We start from the raw sequence: 19485 nt of genomic DNA, 5'->3' as shown, positions 1-19485 counted from the left end.
GGGTGTGTGCGTGCTGTGTTGTGTGTGCGTGCTGTGGGGTGTGTGCGTGCTGTGGGGTGTGTGCGTGCTGTGGTGTGTGTGCGTGCTGTGGGGTGTGTGCGTGCTGTGGTGTGTGTGCGTGCTGTGGGGTGTGTGCGTGCTGTGGGGTGTGTGCGTGCTGTGGTGTGTGTGCGTGCTGTGGGGTGTGTGCGTGCTGTGGGGTGTGTGCGTGCTGTGGGGTGTGTGCGTGCTGTGGGGTGTGTGTGTGCTGTGGTGTGTGTGCGTGCTGTGGGGTGTGTGTGTGCTGTGGTGTGTGTGTATGTGTGTGTGTGCGCGCGCGCACTGTGGGGTGGTGTGTGTGTGCGTGCTGTGGGGGGTGTGTGTGTGTGTGCGCGCGCGCTGTGGTGGGGAGGAAACAGAAGTAGATTTGCTTACAGCTGTGCGCAGGCTGTAGCCTGCGCTGGGACTGGGGCTCGCGTGTGCTGCGAGGCAGCAGCGGGCCAGCGGGGCGGCTGGGAACCCACCGTAGGCTCAGGGCGGTCGCGAAGGGCTGCTTCCCCTCCGGCTTCTGAAGGCCCACGGGCCTCGAGGAGGGAGTCATGTACTCGGCGTCCTCCTCGCTCTCACGCTGTGCCCCGGGCAACGGCGCCGGCACAGGAAGAGGTCTGGAAGAGGAATAAACACAGAAAAAGAAAGCAAAGAAGCTGGGAAACCTCCGAGTATGAAACAAGGTTTCACAACCACCACAGCTCCAATGTGAGAGCAAAACAGGTGCCAGCAAGGGGACTCTTACCCTCCGTGCCCAGGGGCCTGCTGACAGCACACTCCTTGGGGGTTGGGGGGGGGGGGGGCGCGGCACAGGGTAAGTGGTGACGGACGGAGAACTGGCTCCGGTGGTGAACACACTGTGCACAGAGGACGCGCTGTCGGCTGTGCACCTGAAGCCTGTATTATAATTCTGCTAACCAGTGTCACCCCAATAAACTCTATGAAGGGGAAATTTTAATAAAAACACACTAACTTCCATTTCACTTTTAACTGGCCAAGGTGAGCTGCATGCTGAGCAGCGTGCACTGGGAGAGGCTCTGTGCCAGGGAGCCGGCCCCCGCACTGGGCCATCGCTGCTGCGGGCTCTGTCCCTGACCACACGCTAGGAAGGTCCGGACACCTCAGCTCCAATACCTCCTTGCTGAAAGCTTTCTCATATATCATATTGTAGCATAAACAGGTTTCCTACTCATATTGAGTAAGAAAAATAGGAAATAAAAAGATATGAAGTGCCACGGCAGTCAGCATCAAACCTGGGACCACCCCGCAGTTCCCAGGCCCTGGCCTTCCGGGATCTGGCCCCTGCACTCACACATAATTCTCAAACATTAACAGAACTCCGCCCGTCACCCCACTCTCTAAGACTAGGCAAGGAGGAAACAACATGAAAGAGACAACACAACCCGCAGTCCTGTAAGAAACAGGCACGGGGACAACTGCCTCTGGCGATAGGGTTGGTGAGGTTCGCCTCCCTCCTCACTGTGCTTGTGCACATCCTAAATATTCTAAGAAACACCTATTGGATTTGTCAGTCAGTGTTTACTTGATGTTTAGTTTGCCTAATTATAAAAGCAAAAGCTGCTTATTGAAAACACTTAAATGCTACAGAAACCTAACAGAGGACCATCCCCTATAATCTCACTTGAGTTTTTCTATTTCTTCCTATTATGTTTATTATTTGTGCATTGCATGCTAAAGTTTTTAAGTAGAACTGTATTGGTATCTACAATGTGCCTGGAGATGCATCAATAAAGTAAGAAAGATTGACGGATGGGTAAAAATACAGATAGATAAATGTGTGATAAAACAAGCATAATAAAATACTAATGGTAGAACCTAGGCGGTGAATATACGAATGTTCACTGTAAAAAAATCTTTCACTCTTGCCCAGCTGGTGTGGCTCAGTGGTTGAGCATCAACCTATGAACCAGGAGGTCACAGTTCAATTCCTAATCAGGGCACATGCCTGGGTTGTGGGCTCAATAACCAGTAGGGGACGTGCAGAAGACAACTGATGAATGATTCTCATCATTGATGTTTCTATCTCTCTGTTCCTCTCCCTTCTTCTCTGAAATAAATAAAAATATGTTTTTAAAAAAATCTTTAACTCTTACTCTATGTTTTAAAACTTTTCATAATAAAATGTTTGGGGGGGGGCAACCCATAAAGATTAGCAAAAAAAACAAAAACAAAACAAGTATTGGTGAAGATGTAGGAAAAGGGTATTTTCTTTTTTAAATGGATAATTTCTTATAAATATATGCTATGACTTTTCTGGAGTGTAATTCAGCAAACGTATTTAAACCAAACATGCAAACCCTTATACTCAGAAATTCCATTTCTAGGAATTTCCCTGAGGAAATAATCAAGAATGTCCACCATAGCATTATTTATACTAAAACAATCGGCAACAACCTGTCAAATAACAATGAGCTGACCACATTTTAAACTGCCCCACCCCTCCCCCGCACCCGACTGAAGTTGACTGTGTCCCTTAGTGCCTCAGAAGCCTCGGCCCCTGCACAGGAGGTCTTATCTATTCCCACAGGGAGCGCGCACAGGTCAGCTCCTCTGCTTTGCGAGCAACTGAAATAATTTGAAAATCATTGCAGTAGAAGAATATGTAATGACATTCTAAGATGTTTGAGATACTCCTAGTGAAAAGCAGCATGTGCAGTATGACCCCGTACACACGGAACAGCAGTAACACACAGCACATGCTGACGACTTCCATTTCTTCAGCATTGCTTGTCTGTACTTTCTATATATTCTTTACTTAGCACGTTACTTCCATAAAAAGAAAAAAGTCATTACAAAGGCAATAAAATTTTAAATTATAATTCTTTTTGATGATGATGTTACTCTCTATATATAAAAGCATAATATGCTAATTAGACTGGACAGCCAAACAACCTTCCGGACGAAGCCGGGGCTGCGAGGGCCAAGCCCCTTGCACCATTTCGTGCATCGGAACTCTAGTCGAATAACAATAAAAGTGTAATATGCTAATTAGACAGGATGTCCTTCCAGATGACTTTCCAGATGATGCCCGCGGCCGGAGGGAAGCCCGGGTCCTGGGTGCCAGAGGGAAGCCAGTGCTGGCAGCCAGGGGAAGGAAGGCCCACTCTTGCATGAATTTCGTGCATCGGGCCTCCAGTAAAAACATAAAAATGCACCTCCACATTAAGCATTCTGCCAATACATATTTTATTTTTTAAATATATTTTTTGATTGATTTCAGAGAGGAAGGGAGAGGGAGAGAGCTAGAAACATCAATGAGGAGAGAGAACCACTGACTGGCTGCCTCCTGCACGCTCCCTATTGGGGATCGAGCCTGCAACCCCAGGCATGTGTTCTGACCAGAATCAAACCCCGGATCTTCGGTCCACAGGCCGACGCTCTACCCACTGACCCACACCAGCCAGGGCCCAGCACATATTTTAAAACATTCACCATCTTTAGTCACAAAAATTCTACTTTGGCTGCATCTCTGATTATGTAAAAAAAGTTCTTCAAAACAAATTTATTACAGTAAAGCTTTTAAACAAAATAAATACACAACAATAGGGGAATAATTAAAATATGTGATAGTAATAGTCACATTATATATGTAATCATTAAAAGTACAGATTTTGAAGAACTTTTTAAATAGGGAGAAATGCCCAAGATATAATGCTAAAAAAGGGAAGAATATAAAACTATCTTGCCGAAACCGGTTTGGCTCAGTGGCTAGAGCGTCGGCCTGCGGACTGAAGGGTCCCAGGTTCGATTCCGGTCAAGGGCATGTACCTGGGTTGCGGGCACATCCCCAGTGGGAGATGTGCAGGAGGCAGCTGGTCGATGTTTCTCTCTCATCGATGTTTCTAGCTCTCTATCTCTCTCCCTTCCTCTCTGTGAAAAATCAATAAAATATATTTTAAAAAAAAAACAAAAAAAAAACTATCTTGATCTAAAACATATATACATTTTACATGTTTACAGCCACGGCCAAGCAACAAGCTATCTAACCATCTGCCTAGAACAGCCAACTAAAGAAGCATGACAAAATACAAAAGAAAGAAGGCACTGGGAGAGAAAGCTGAGAACCCTATGATCTCACTCATGTGCAGGATATAAAACGGACTCCCGGACACAAACAGCAGTGTGGTGGGGGCCAGAGGGAAGGGGTATGGGTGTGGGGAGAAGGGGGCCTAACATGAGGTGACAGAAAGTGATTTGACTCTGGTGGTAGGGACACCATGCACTATAGATCTGGTCACACAGAAACCCATACCTGAAACCTACATGCTCATGGTGACCAATGTCACCCCAATCAATTGAAACAGAAGGCTCTGGAGAGCAACCGGACAGCCAGCGCTTGCGAGGCGGCCGGGCTCCGGAGAGAGAGCACACCGACGGAAGCACCACACTGCACCTGGGGTTTTCAGGTGGTTTCAACAGGCTGGGAATTCGGGGTATCAGGATGGCCCATCTGCGAGGGCCAACAATCCTGGAGAAACCTCGGAGGAGCAGAGGAGGAGAGTTAAACTGTGCTGCAGGGTCCCTGGAGTCATGCTGACCCCTGACCCGTGTGCCTGGAGGTGGCTTCTGGTTCCTCAGGTGACAGCAGCTGCCAAGGAGGAGCAGATGCTGGCTGTGTTGCCAGCTGGATAACAGGCAGGCCTCTCCAATAAGCACGTGTTCAATAAGAGAGGAGAGCGGGGAGTTTTTATTAGAAAACTAAAATCAATACATTTTTGAAAATGACATGGAAATTCTAGAACCCAAAATTATTCTATCTGGCCCTAGTCAGTGTGGCTCAATGGATAGAGCTCGGCCTGCGGACAGGTTGGATTCCGGTCAAGGGCATGTACCTTGGTTGCGGGCACATCCCCAGTAGCAGGTGTGTAGGAGGCAGCTGATCGATGTTTCTCTCTCATCGATGTTTCTAACTCTCTATCCCTCTCCCTTCCTCTCTGTAAAAAATCAATAAAATATATTTTAAAAACAACAACAACAAACCCATAGTATCTGAAAATACAAATTCAACAGATGGACTTAGGGCAGATTAGACACTGCAAAATGATAAAGGAGTTGGAATATAGCAGGAACTATTCCGAGTAAAGAGGAAAAAAAGAAAACAGAAATGAGTACACCACCTGTTAGGAATGGCGCCAAGCGGCCCCCAGGTGGCAGGCGTCCCAGCAGGCGAGGAGAAAGGCTGCACTACTCAGGCTCCCTAAGAAGCAGTGGGCGAGAATTCTCTAAGACATTCACATCGAACCACAAAAAGCAGTAAAGCCCACACACCTCAAGGACGTTCAGAAAACTGCTGGGATCCAAAGACAAGGCGCAGAGGGGAGACACCGCCTTCAGGGGAGCACACGGAGGCCGGGCAGCCAGGAGGCAGGGCGCTGCTCTGTAAAGCGCCCACGACAGTAACTCTAGCGCAGTGCTCTACGCAGGGAAAATATCTTTCAAAAATGTTAAAGTGAAATGAAAGATTTTCTGTCAAACAGAAGGTGTTTTCCATCAAACAAAATCTGGGAGCATTCACTGGTGGGAGACACATACAGTACCGCCCCCCCCCGCCCCGCCCCCACGCCTGTACGCTCCGTCTCTGTCTCTAAAGGAAGCGCTTTGGGCAGAAGGAAAAGATTCCAGGTGGAAGCCTGGCAAAGCAGTACGGGCTGAGGAGACTGGAGGATAAGTCTGTGGGAAATTTCATGTACGGAAAGTGTGAAGAGCCAGACCCTACTGAGTCCAGGGTGCATGAAGGGAGTGTGCACGATAACTATTAAAAAGAATAATTAAAGGGGGAAACATTAAAGGTACTTTGAGAAAGTAGAAAAATGAACCAAGAACATATGGGAAAAGAATGAAAACAAATATTCCAATTATTATAAGACAAAGGATGCTAGACTGGATTTAAGGGGAAATGTATATGCTGTTTATAAAAATACCCCTTACGTGCAAGAACACAGAAAAACAGAAAGTAGAAGGATGGTCAAAGGTCATAGAAACACCAACTAAAGGAGATCTGATGTAGCTATTCTATTTTATTTTTTAAATATAGTTTTATTGATTTCAGCGAGGAAGGGAGAAACATCAATGATCATGGTGAAGAATCTTTCACTGCGCAAACAAAAATTATGGAAATTAAGAAATATACTTTTTAAACAGCCAATTGATCAAAGGAGAAATTGCAAGAGAAATTAGAAAATATTTAGAGGAGAATAAAAAGGAAAATCATGAACCAAAACTTATGGGACTCAGCAAAAGTAGTGCTAAGGGGTAAATTTATAGCTGTAAATGTTTGTTAAAAAACAGGACTAGCCTTAGCTAGTTTAGCTCAGTGGATAGAGTGTAGACCTGTGGACTGAAGGGTCCCAGGTTCGATCCTGGTCAAGGGCACATGCCCTGTTTCGGGCTCCATCCCCAGTAGGGGGAGTGCAGAAAGCAGCTAATCAATGATTCTCTCTCATCATTGATGTTTCTCTCTCTCTCACTCTCTCCATTCCTCTCTGAAATTAATAAAAACATATTTTTAAAACAAAACAAAACACAACAGGACTAATCTGCCCTGGCCAGTGTTTCTCAGTGGTTACAGTGTCACCCCAAAGGGTCACCAGTTCAATTCCAGGTCAAGAGCACATACTGGGGTTGCAGGATTGGTCCTAGGATACGTGGAGGAGACAACTAATTGATGAGTCTCTCTCACATCAATGTCTATCTGTCTGTCTCTCTCCCCCCTCCCCCCTCCCACTCTTTCTAAAAACCAATGGGAAAAATATCCTTGAGTGAGGATTAACAAAACAAAACCAGGAAGATCTCAAATCAACAACTAAACTGCAATTGAAAAAAATTTATTTTAAAACTGCAGTACTGGCATAAAGACAGACATACAGAAACAAAATAGAAAGCCTAGAAATAAACCCTCACATATATGGTCAAATGATTTTTGTCAAGGGTACTAAGCTGATTCAATGAAGAAAGGACAGTGTTTTCAACAAATGGTGCTAGGAACACTGTTTATCCACAGGCAACAGAATGAAGTTGGACCTTAACACCATAATCAAAAGTTAACTCAAGTCTGGCCAGCGGGACTCAGTGGTTGAGCATCGACCTATGAACCAGGAATTCATGGTTGGATTCCCGATCAAGGCACATGCACAGGTTGCGGGCTTGATCCCCAGTAGGGGGCGTGCAGGAGGCAGCTGATCAATGATTTTCTCTCATCATTGATGTTTCTATCTCTCTCTCCCTTCCATATATTAAAAAAAAAAGTTACCTCAAAATGAAGCAAGGACCTAAATGTAAGACCTAAAACTAAATAAATCCTATATAATAAAAGGCTAATATGCAAATTGTCCCCTTGGGAATTTGACCAACCCGGAGCTCAAGTGCTCATTATGACATGCACTGACAACCAGGGGGCGGCACGGAATGATGGAAGACCCCAACCAGCGGCCGGCAGCCAGGGGAAGGAAGGCCTCAATCGGCCCTGATTACCAGCCAAGCCTAGGGACCCTACCCTTGCACTAATTTTGTGCACCGGGCCTCTAGTTCTAAAATAAAACCCTTAGAAGAAAACATAGGACAAAAGCTTCATGACATTGGACTTGGCAGTGATCTTGGAAATGACACCAAAGGCACAGGTAACAAAAGAAAAAATAGACAAAGTGGTCTTCATGAAAGTTTTTTGCATCAAGACCAAAATGGCAACCCATAGAATGGGAGAAAATGTTTGCAAATCATATATATGATAAGGGATTAATACCCAGGATAAGAAGAGAACTTCTAAAATTCAACACAAACAACCTGATTAAAAAAATGGTCAATGGGAGGAACCAGTGTAGGTAAATGCCAGTACTCGCCACCTCCCACAACCACATCAAAATAACAACTAAAATACAGAACCATCATTCAGAACCACCTGAAAGCTGGATGAATGGAATTCCTACAACTAGAGAAGAAGAAAACACACTGAGACTGGTAGGAGGGGCAGAGGTGTAAAATGGGCTGGTGGAACACCCACGTGTGCCCTTTCTTTTTCCTTTTCTTTCTTTATTTATATACTAGAGGCCCGGTGCACGAAATTCGTGCACTGGGGGGAGGGGGGGCCCCTCAGCCTGGCCTGCACCCTCTCCAATCTGGGACTCCTTGGGGGATGTCAGACTGCCTGTTTAGGCCCAATCCTTTACCAGCAGTAGGACATCCCTCTAGCAACTCAGGACCGCTGGCTCTTAACCACTCACCTGCCTGCGTGCCTGCCTGATTGCCCCTAACCACTCTGTTTGCCAGCCTGATCACCCCCAACTGCCTCCCCTGCCAGCCTGTTTGCCCCCAACTACCCCCTGCCACCGGCCTGATTGCTCCCAACTGCCCCCCCCCCACCAGCCTGATTGGGGTTGGGGGGGCCGATTGGGGGTGGGGCTGGCCATGGGGAGGGGCTGTGGTTGGTGGGCTGGGCAACCCCCCCCAAATGGGTTGGGGGGTGGCGATCAGGGCCAGTGGCCTGGGGGAAGAGCCATGGGTGGTTGGCGAGCCAGCCCTGCCCCTGATTGCGGTGGGGGGGGGGGGGGCAATCTGGGGTGGGGCTGGGCAAGGGGAGAGGCTGCAGAAGATTGGCTGGCCAGCCCTGCCCCCTATTGGAGTGGGGGGATCAAGGGTGGGGCCAACCTGGGGAGGGGCTGCAAGACATTGGCCGCCCAGCCCTGCCCCCTCTTGGGGTGGGGGGGTGCAATCAGGGGCAGATAGCCACGGGGAGGGGCTGTGGGCCTATTGTGGTGGGGCAGGTTGGTCAAGGATGTGGCTGGCGGGGGGGGCGGGGGTGGGAAGAGAGGGGGTATTTGGCCAGCCGGCCTGCTCTTCTTTTTTTTTTTGGCAACTCCACAATTTTAATTTGTGGTGCCTATGCTATGTCTGAAAAAGACCTTCTCCCCCTGCCCAGGAGAGCGATGGGGAGGGGGCAGCAAAAAATAGAAGACATCCCTCCCTATTGCACACAGACCCTATATACAGGCTCACCTAGCCCAGGCCGGCGGGATGCTTGGCACATTCTAGGATCCCTGCTCAGGGCCTGGAGGGGTGACTGGTGGCAGCCCACGTGAGAGGGGACCTCTGGGTGACCACTCTGGTCCTGGCTACTGGTCTTGGCACTTCCTGGTCCCCAGTTCCTTTCTGGTCCTGCCTGCAGCCTTGGTCCCCCTACCTGGCCTCAGATGGCCCCCTTGGCTCCTGGGTGCTCTGTCCTCCCCTCCTAACCTGGAGATCTCAAGGAAGGTTATGGCTTCTCAGAGACTCCTCGACAGCCCTATCACTCATGTTCACACAGGGAAGGGGTGCATGTGGCAAAAGCAGCTGTATAAATGCGGGTGCAGGAGCAAGTCCTCCGGGGTCACTTGGACAGTTTGCTGATGACGCAGATCAGGGCCACATTCTCATCCTTGAGACGCTGGTTGTCAGCTCGGAGATTGGACAGGCCCTTCAGCTCCTCTTCCAGCTCAGCGGCCTTGCACTCCAGGGTCCTGCACTCAAATCTCGCCAGCTCCAGGATGGCCGGCCTCTCTGCAAAGTGCTCTTGCCTCTGCATGGCGCGCTCCAGCTCCACCTTGAGCTGCTCCAGCCGCAGCATGTTCTGGGTCAGGGCCTCATGAAATCACTCATTCTCAATGTGCAGCTTTTCGTAGAGTTTCCTGAAGCTCCCCCAGGCTCTTCCAATTTTGGCTGGGGTTTGGGGTTTAGGTCCTGCTGCCTCAGGAGGGGAAGGGCTGGATTCTGGGCTGATGTCCACTGGCTTCACCTTCTCCCCCTTCACAGGCCCTCTCCTCTCATTGCCAACTCTGCGGTGCTCCCTGGAGGCCTGTGGTCCCTGTCCCTGCCCCTCAGGCACCTCTACTCTCTGGGCAGGGCCATCAGAATTCTTAACCCCAGGGGCTCGGGGCTGCCAGGAAGGGTCCAGGCTCTGAGCACCCTGCTCTCCATGTGGATGGGAGAGTCTGATCAGGGGAAGGCCTGCAGAGGGGAGGGGCTGCGAGGTTGGCTGCTGGCTCCCTGATCAGGCAGTGTGCTGGCTACAGTGGGCGTCATAGAGACTGGCCCAATCAGGGCCATGTTCTGCCTGCTCACCACTCCCCAGTCCCAACACGGCCTCCACTGAACCGCTATCAGGCCTTTGGGATCACCAGCTCAGGGCGCCTGCTTTCCCACAGGCCTGAGGGGCTCAGGCCTGTGGGAAAGCAGGGGCTGGTGATTTCACCTGCATGCGTGTTCGCCAACCATCCGCTGATGGAAAGCACTGCCTGCTTGGGGCCGCTCAAACCTGGGTGGGCAGGTCGGGGGCGCTGCCTCCAGGGCTATTGCCACTGCCTCTGCTGCTGCTGCTGCTGGGGCTTGAGGCACTGACTGAGGCTGCCAGGCATGCCCGTGACCTGCCCGCCCGAGTTGGGTAGCACATGGGATGCGCCAGCCAGCAGATCACTGCTGCCGCCCGGCCTGTAGCACAGCGGATACCCGGGTGGGTACCCGATAGCTCTGGCCCCACTGCCAACCCCAGGACCCGGCGGGAGGCCCAGATGTGGGCGGAGCGGGTGCCGAACACCGCGGTCCCACCCGCCAGCCCTGGGTTCCCCACGGGAGGCCCAGATGAGGGCAGGGCGGGTGCCCGATTACCAGGGTCCCACCCGCCAGCCCTGGGTTCCTGCGGGAGGCCTGGATGAGGGTGGAGCGGTTCCGAACACCTCGGTCCCACCCACCAGGCCTGGGTCCCCTGCGGGAGGGCCGGATGAGGGCAGGGACCTCTGCCGCCAGCCTTGGATGGAATGGAGCTGGCGGTTGGCATTGTCGGCCCAGCCTGCAGTATGCAAATTAGCCGCCATATTGGCTGCTGGTTAATTTGCATATCTCGCAATTAGCCAATGGGAAGGGTAGCGGTCGTACGCCAATTACCATGTTTCTCTTTTATTAGTGTAGATATATTTGGGTCCTCTCTCTCTCTTTCTTAATGAATCTGACTAATGGTTTATCAATCTTATTTATCCTTTCAAAGAACTAGCTCTTAGTTTCATTGATTTTTTTGTATTGTTTTTTTTAGGCTCTATGTTATTTATTTCTGCTCTAATCTTTATTATTTCCTTCCTTATACGTACTCTGGGCTTTTCTTGTTGTCCTCTTTCTAGTTCTTTAAGTTGTAGGGTTAAATAGTTTATTGCTGAATTTTCTTGTTCTTTGAGGTATGCCTGTAGTGCTATTAACTTCCCTCTCAGGACTGTTTTTGCTGTGTCCCAGAGATTTTGGGTTGTTGGGTGTTCATTTTCATTTGTTTCCAGGAAGTTTTTATTTATTTCTTGATCTCTTTGGTACCCATTCATCTATACTAATAAAAGGGTAATATGCAAATTGGTCGGGACGCCCTCACGCAACAACTGAATAGTAGGCTGCATGGGGCGACCAGGCAGGCGGGGGGGGGGGGAATAATTAGGGGTGACCCAGCTGGCGGGGGGGGGGGGGGGGAGCGCAGTTAGGGGCAACCAGGGTGGCAGAGGGGGCAGTTATAGGTGATCAGGCCGGTAGGCAGAGGCTGTTGGGGCGATCAAGAAGGCAGGCAGGTGAGCAGTTAGGAGCCAGTGGTCCCGGATTGGAGAGGGTGCAGGCTGGGCTGAGGGAACCCCCCATGCACAAATTTCATGCACTGGGCCTCTAGTTGTTTAATAACATGCTATTTAGCCTCCATGTGTTTGAATGTTTCTGAGTGTTTTTACTGTAGTTGATTTCTAATTTCATTCCACTGTGATCTGAGAAGATGCTTGATATTATTTCAATTTTCTTAAACTTGCAGAGACTTGCTTTGTGTCTTAACATGTGCTCTATCTTTGTGAATGACCCATGTGCACTTGAGAAGAATGTATATTCTGCTGCACTGGGGAGAAATGTCCTATAAATATCAATTAAATCCATCTGATCCAGTGTGTCCTTTAGAGTCACTGTTTCTTTAAGTTTTTGTCTGGAAGATCTATCCAGTGAAGTCAGCGGGGTGTTAAAGTCCCCTACTATGACTGTATTGTTGTCAATCTCTCCATTAAAGGCCTCTAGAAGTTTTATTTATATATTTAGGTGCACCTATATTAGGTGCATATATGTTTACCAGGGTTATATCCTATTATTGGATCAATCCCTTTAGTACTATGTAGTGACCTTCGTTGTCTCTTGTGATGGCCTTCATTTTAAAGTCTATTTTGTTGGATATGAGTATTGCTACTCTAGCTCTTTTTTTTTCTTTTCTATTTACATGGAAAAAAATTTTTCCCATCCCTTCACTCTCATCTTGTGTGTGTCTTTTGTTGAGGTGGGTCTCTTGTACACAGCATGTAGTTGGGTCATGTTTTTGTATCCATTCTGCTACCCTACGCCTTTTGACTGGAGCATTTAACCCATTTACATTTAGGGTTATTATTGAGAGGTACTTATTTATTGCCATTTTAGTTCTGTTTGGCTAGGTTTCTCTCTTTGTTTCTTCTTCTCATTACAGCAATCCCTTTAGCATTTCTTGTAATGCTGGCTTGGAGGTGATGTACTCTTTTAGCCTCTTTTTGTCTGGGAAGCTCTTTATTTCACCATCTATTTTGAATGATAGCCTTGCTGGATCTAGTAATCTTGGTTTCAAGATCCTTGCTCTTTATTACCTTGAGTACTTCATGCCATTTCCTTCTGGCCTATAGAGTTTCTAATGAGTAATCAGGTGTCAGCCTTATGGGAACTCCTTTGTAGGTAACAGTTTTCTTTTGCTGCCTTTAAGATTCTCTTTGTCTTTAATTTTTGGCATTTTAATTATGATGTATCTGGGTGTGGGCCTGTTTGGGTTCTTCTTGCTTGGGGTTCTCTGTGCCTCCTGAACTTGTGTGACTTTTTCATTTACCAGGTTAGGGAAGTTTTCTGCCATTATTTATTCAAACATGTTCTCTAACCCTATCTTTCTGGCACACCTCCTATGTGAATATTGTTATGGTTCACGTTGTCTCACAGCTCTCTTAAATTGTCCTTCTGTTTTTTAATTGTTTTTTTTTTTTCATTTTGGTTCTCTGATTGATTTTTTCAACCCTGTCTTCTAATTCACTGATTCGATCCTCAGCTTCCTCTAATTGGCTGTATATTCCTTCCAATGTGGTCTTTATTTTTGCTGTGTCATACTTTATCTCAGACTGTTCTTTTTTTATAGTTACTATATCTTTTTTCATGCTGTTGAGCATCTTCACCATCATTACTCTGAACTCTGATTCAGATAAATTTCTTAGCTCTGCTTCATTTATCTCTTCTGGAGAATTCTCTAGGTCTTTCAATTGGGGATTGTTTCTTTGTCTCCTCATTGTGGCTGTCTTTTTGGGTTTGTGACTATGTATTAGGTAGATCTGCTACACCTCTCAAGCTCCAGTGCAGGACAGTGTCAAATGCTGTTTCTAATTAGATCAGGCAAAGACTCAAAGCCTCCAGAGACCACCTGCCTATAGACTGATAGGATTCCAATTTGAAGTGGCCCCAAGCAATTGTCTTCCAGTGTGGCAAGAGTTTTTTCAACAGGGTGGGGCAGTGACTTCTGCCTGGAGGCTAATTGTTATTTTTGGTCTCTTAAGAGTGACCTGAGGGCAAGGTGTTTTCCAATAGGCTGAGTCAACTGTCTTCCCCTAAGCAAGGTAAATATCTGTTTGGCAAAGATGTCCTCTGCTGTGTGAAGGAATGACTCAGCCCAGGAAACTGGGGGTGTCTGCCTTCTGAGCTCTATCCCTCCGAGTCCCCAGTCCTGTTCACACAGCTCCAATCCACTGTGCCCTCCTTCTGCCGGAGCACAAAGTGGGTGGCTCCATAGGGAATTTTGTGCGTTGGCCCTTTAAGAGGGTACCTGAATTTTCAGCCATCTCTCTATGGCAGACAGCAACTCCGTTGCTTTTCACAGTCAGATGTTATGTGGGTACCCTCCTCAGATTTGGTGCTCTCTGCTGGGGAGCCCAGCTTGGCAATTAGATCCCAGAGTTCTCAGTTGCAACCCCCCACAGTTGAGGTATCTCTGGAACTTCAGTTGCTGTCTGTGGCGCCTGGCCAGCCCTTTTGTGCCTCTGTCCCTCCTACCAGTCTCTATGCAATCTCCACGTTCAGTCCTCAGGTATCAGGGTTGTCTCCTGCGAGTCTTCCACTGATTATTCAGAAAGTTTTTCTGTATTTTAGTTTTTCTGTAATTCCAGTTTGTTCCTGGGATCATGTTTGTGCAGTATCCACTTACTCTGCTGCCATTTTTAATCCTCTCTGTGTGGCCTTTTTATTAATCAGGAGGGTTATTTCGGCTGCAGAGGCCTCCCACAAGGAGCAATGGGTCCCAGCCTGACACCAGACCCCCAGCCCAGGGTACCAGAGCTGGGAAGAGAAGTCCCCATAACTTTGGGCTGTAAAAACCAGTGGGGATTGCGGCTGAGTGACAAGGAAGCTGCTGGAGACCCAGGCAGTTCCGCTTAAAGGGCCAGTACACAAACTTACTCAGACACGATCCCTCTGAGCTCCAGTGCCGGGTGGCTTTGGAGGACCCAGGGATATATAAGGAGGCACTGGGTTGTCTGGCACCGTGGCAGGAACTCAGCCACAGATTTCTCCCAGACAAGGAGTCCTTGCAGGGGTCATTGTTCCTGTGCTGAGACCTCCCCCATTGCAGAGCTGCCTGGCAGCCATATCTGAGTTTCCATCAGCCTGGCTCACACTGTTCACTCTGCCCTGGTAATTCCCTGAGACCCCGACCCACCCAAGTTGTTTGCAGCAGCTTTTCCATATCAATTTACTATCCTCACTCAGGCTTCAGACTTTGCTAAAAATCTCTCAAATAAGCAGCAGCTGGAGTCAGCGTGCCTCAAACCTATCAATAAAAGGCCAAGACCCAGCACTAGCACCAGCCTGCCTTGCTTCCCAGCTGGACCTCACATAGGCACTTCACAAGCCCAATACAAGTAGCAGCCATCTGCGGATTTCTCTGTAGCTCCTGCCCAGTGGCCTCAGGCTGTGGCTGACTTTACACCTCTCGGGAGGCCCCAGAGCCAGTGCACCCAGTGGACAGCTTCTGACCATACCAGATTACAACTCTACACATCCACCAGTGACACACTCAAGGGGCAGACTCAGTGAGCACAAAAGCCCCACTGAAGCAAGTCCTGCTCCACAGGGTGTCTCCTGCACAGCAGCTCTCCCACTGTAGTCCCAGCCAATCCTCACAGCCAATTGGCCTGGAGGTCAATTCCTCCCAGTGACACCAACAGCAATCAAGTCTCAACTACAATAAGACTGTGCACACAGCCCACACGGGGTGCACCTAGAGTGCCCAGCTCAGGTGACTGTGGAGGCTGAGCCACTGGGCCTACAGGACACCCATACAAGTCCACTCTACCAACTCCAGGAGACATAGCAGGTCTACCTAATACATAGAAACAAATACAAGGAAGCAGCCAAAATGCAGAGACAAAAAAATATGTCACAAATGAAAGAAATGGAAGCAAGCAAATCACTGGATACCGAGTTCAAAACCACGGCTATAAGGTTACCCAAGGACCTTAATGAGCGCTTCAGCTGGGCCAAAGAGAACTTCGAGGGATTTAATGAGGCTTTCAAGGGTCTTGGTGAAAATGTCAAAGACATGAAAAATGGCGAGTCTGAATACACGGACTGAAATAAAGAATAATTTACAGGGATTCAACAGGAGAGGATTCCAAGAAACAAACCAATTATTTGGAATATGAGGAAGCAAAAAACACCCAAGCAGAAGAGAAAAAAGAAAAATAATACAAAAATATGAAGATAGTGTAAAGAGCCTCTGGGACAACTTCAAGCATAACAACATTCACATTATTGGTTTGCCAGAAGGAGAAGAGAGCAAAATATTGAAAACCAATCTGAAGAAATAATGACAAAAAAAGTACTCTACTGGTGAGAGAAATAGACTTACAAGTCCAGGAAGCACAGAGAGTCCCACAGGAATCCAAAGAGGCCCACACCAAGACACATTATAATTAAAAAGCCAAGGGTTAAAGACAAAGAGAGAATCTTAAAAGCAGCAAGAGAAAAGCAGTTAGTTACCTACAAAGGAGCACCCATATGACTGTCAGCTGATTTCTCAACAGAAACTTTGCAGGTCAGAAGGGAGTGATAAGAAACATTCAAAATGATGAAAAGCAAGGACCTATAACCAAGGTTATTCTACCCAGCAAAGCTATCATTTAGAATTGAAGGTCAGATAAAGATAAAGCTAAAGGAGTTCATCACCACCAAAACAGTATTAAATGAAATGTTGAAGGGTATGCTTTAAGAAGAGGGAGAAGAAGAAAAAGATAAAAAATATGAACAACAAAATGGCAATAAATACATATTTATCAACAATGAATTCTATAAATCAAAATAAATGAACAAGGAATCTAATGTACAAAATAAACTGAATAAAATAGAATCAGAGGCATGAAAACATGGAGCAGACTGACGAATCTCACAGAGAAGGGGAGGTGGGAAGAGATTAACCAAAGGTTTTATAAGCATACCAGAGGCCCGATGCACGAAATTCGTGCAAGGGGCTTGGCCCTCACAGCCGAGGCGGCTTACCTCAGCTCTCATACCCCAGCTTCGTCCAGAGGATGTCTGGAAGTTTGTTCAGCTGTACAGTCTAATTAGCATATTACATTTTTATTATTACAGATATGTATTACCTATGGACACAGACAAGAGGGTGAAGTCCTGGGGTGGGGCAGGAACCAGGTGGAGGGGGGAAACAGGGAAAAAAAAAGGGGGATATCTGTAACACTCTTAACAATAAAGATTTGTTTAAAAATGGGCAATGGCCTTCAATAGAAACTTCTTTAAAGAAGACATATGAATGACCAATAAGCACATGAAAAGATGCTTAATATCATTAATCATCAGGGAAATGCAAAACAAAATTACCATGCAATACCACCTCACACCCATTAGGATGGCTGCTATAAAAAAATAAAAATAGCCCTAGCTGGTTTGACTCAGTGGATAAAGCATCGGCCTGCGGACTGAAGGGTCTCAGGTTTGATTCCAGTTAAGGGCACATGCCTGGGTTGCAGGCTCGAACCCCAGTGGGGGACATGCAGGAGGCAGCTGATCAGTGATTCCCTCTCATCATTGATATTTCTATCTCTCTCTCCCTCTACCTTACTCTCTGAAATCAATAAAAAAAAAATAGAAATAAAAATAAAAAACAGAAAATAACAAGTGTTGGTAAAATTTTGGAGAAATTGGAACCTTTGTGCACCATGGTTGGGGATGTAAAATAGTACAGCTGCTGTGAAAAACAGTATGAAGGTGCCTCAAAAAATTAAAAATAGAATTACCATATGATCCAGCAATTCAACTTCTGGGTATACACCCAAAATAACTGAAAGTAGGGTCTTAAAGAGAGAATTGCTCATCCATATTCATAGTAGCGTCATTTGCAATAGCTAAAACAAGAGCCCAAGTGTCCATTGACTAATGAATGGATAAGCAAAATGTTACACAGACATACAAGAGCATAGCATTCAGCCTTTAAAAGGGAGTGTTCTTCAATAGGCTACAATATGACAAACCTTGAGGACATTCTGCTGAGTGAGATAAGCCAGATACTGTATGATTCTACTTACATGAGGTATTTAGAGTAATCAACATCATAAAGACAAAAAGTATAATGGTGGCTGACAGGGGCTGGCAGAGGGGAAATGAGGATTTGTTGTTAACAGGTATAGCGTTAAACAAACTGAAAAGAATTATGGAGATGGTGGTGATCGTTGTACAATGTGAAGTATTTAATTAATAAAACTAAACTGTATACTAATAAATAGGTCAGATGAAAAATTTAATGTCATGTGTATTTTACCACAAAAAAAGCAGGTACCCAAGAATTAAGAATTAAAATTAAAAATGAGAATTAAGAAATTAACTTTTTTTAAATCAACAAAAACCAAAATTGCTTCTTTGAGAAAATGTAGTAAAATTGATGAAGCTCACCCAGCAGGACCGATCTCTGTACATTTACACAGAAAAAAATAGGAGGAAACAGTTCAAACATGAACAGGGAGATTTTTGTATGTGCAAACGCAGGCCCATTTGTACTTTCCTCTGAGTTTACTTTTCTGTAGGTAAATTCTTTAGCAGGACAACTCCACGGTGTGAAATGCAGCTTTTAGACTCACCTGGCAGCCAGGGAATAAATGGCATTGGCCGATGCGGAAGGTTTGATTTTGGGGTGCTCACACTCTGGACCTGCTAATGGGCTGCTATTCATATTCTGGAAAGAAAAGTGTTGAAAAAGGACCTTCTTAATACAGCTAAGCATCTCCTCTTATTAACCTACTGACAATAACATGAACAGTAATATAGGCACAGACCTCACTCCACGCCACACTCGGGTTATTACATCTAACAAAAGCACAGCTGTTCCAGGCTCTGAAAAGCTCAAATGTAGGGAGACGAGGGAGATAGAGATAAAAAACAAGCCAAGGACTTATGTATTTTTTCTTAATTCTAGAAATACTTGTGAAAATTGTTTACACAAATACCATTTCTAACTTTAAAAACCGATTTTTCTATATTGACACCACCACAAAGTCAACCCTAATCCCTCACTGAGATGCCACTTAAACCTGTCATCCCTCCCCCTGCAGTCATTCCTGGCCACAGCATTCCTCAACCTCTCCCTTCCACTTCCACTTTTTCCCTTAGATTTCTAACTACCTGTTGGTTAATTCTTGCTTCAGTAGCTCATCTCAAATTCAACATGTCTCTAGCCAGGTTCAAAACCTCAAGGGTGCGTACGCGTGCGCGTGTGTGGTTTCCTGTCCTGTCCCCACCCATAGCCTGCTTTCAAACTTACTGGATCTTTGTTTCTCACCCTCTCAAGGCTCTGCCTAATCTGGCTGCCCCACCTGCTCACAGACAGCTATTCTCCTTCCTGCTCACTTAGCACCAACTATGGTCCACCCTGTCATTCCTCACTCTCCTAAGCGCAGCTGCTTTCCCTTCATCCTGGAACTCCTTCCCCAGCATTAGCATGGCTCCCCTCCCCACGCTCCAGGCCTTGGCTTAGCTGTCCCAACACCCCTTTTGCCCTGCTTTTTCTCTACCGCACTCATCCATGCCCAACACCCTGCATGTTCTAACTTATCTTTTTTATTTTGTCTTTCCCCTACCAGAATATAGACTTCGTAAGGGCAAGAATTTATGTTGAGTGCGTAACTGAACCAACAAATAATGAACACACCTCTTCCACCCTCAGTTCCAGACCCCTTATATCTCATGCTTACAGAATGGACCACTAACCTGTCTTTTTTAAATCTATTCTCTTATCAATGCATTCTACATACAATTATTGGAATCATCTCTTTATAATTAAAAAATGTTTTTATTTATTTTAGAGAGAAGGGAAGGGAAAGGTAGAGGGAGAGGGGGAGATTGAGAGAG

At 46.7% G+C, this 19485-nt stretch overlaps 1 protein-coding gene across 2 annotated transcripts in view; it reads right to left on the bottom strand.

Annotated features, from left to right (window-relative positions):
- The window catches only part of CBL (Cbl proto-oncogene), a 98351-nt gene that overhangs the window by 6422 nt on the left and 72444 nt on the right, over positions 1-19485 (bottom strand). For both annotated transcript variants that reach the window (XM_070426231.1, XM_070426232.1), the window contains 2 exons: positions 18219-18313; positions 504-644 (listed from right to left, as the gene is read on the bottom strand). In XM_070426231.1, coding sequence (XP_070282332.1) covers positions 504-644; positions 18219-18313 — 236 coding nt within the window. The remainder of the gene's footprint in view (positions 1-503; positions 645-18218; positions 18314-19485) is intronic.

Source organism: Myotis yumanensis, unplaced genomic scaffold, assembly GCF_028538775.1.
Source record: "Myotis yumanensis isolate MYYU_CA2020_CCGP unplaced genomic scaffold, mMyoYum1.0.hap1 SCAF_10, whole genome shotgun sequence".
In the NCBI taxonomy this organism is placed as follows: domain Eukaryota; kingdom Metazoa; phylum Chordata; class Mammalia; order Chiroptera; family Vespertilionidae; genus Myotis; species Myotis yumanensis.
The sequence above is the reverse complement of the archived record's forward strand: the minus strand, read 5'-3'. Positions and strand labels throughout refer to the sequence as shown.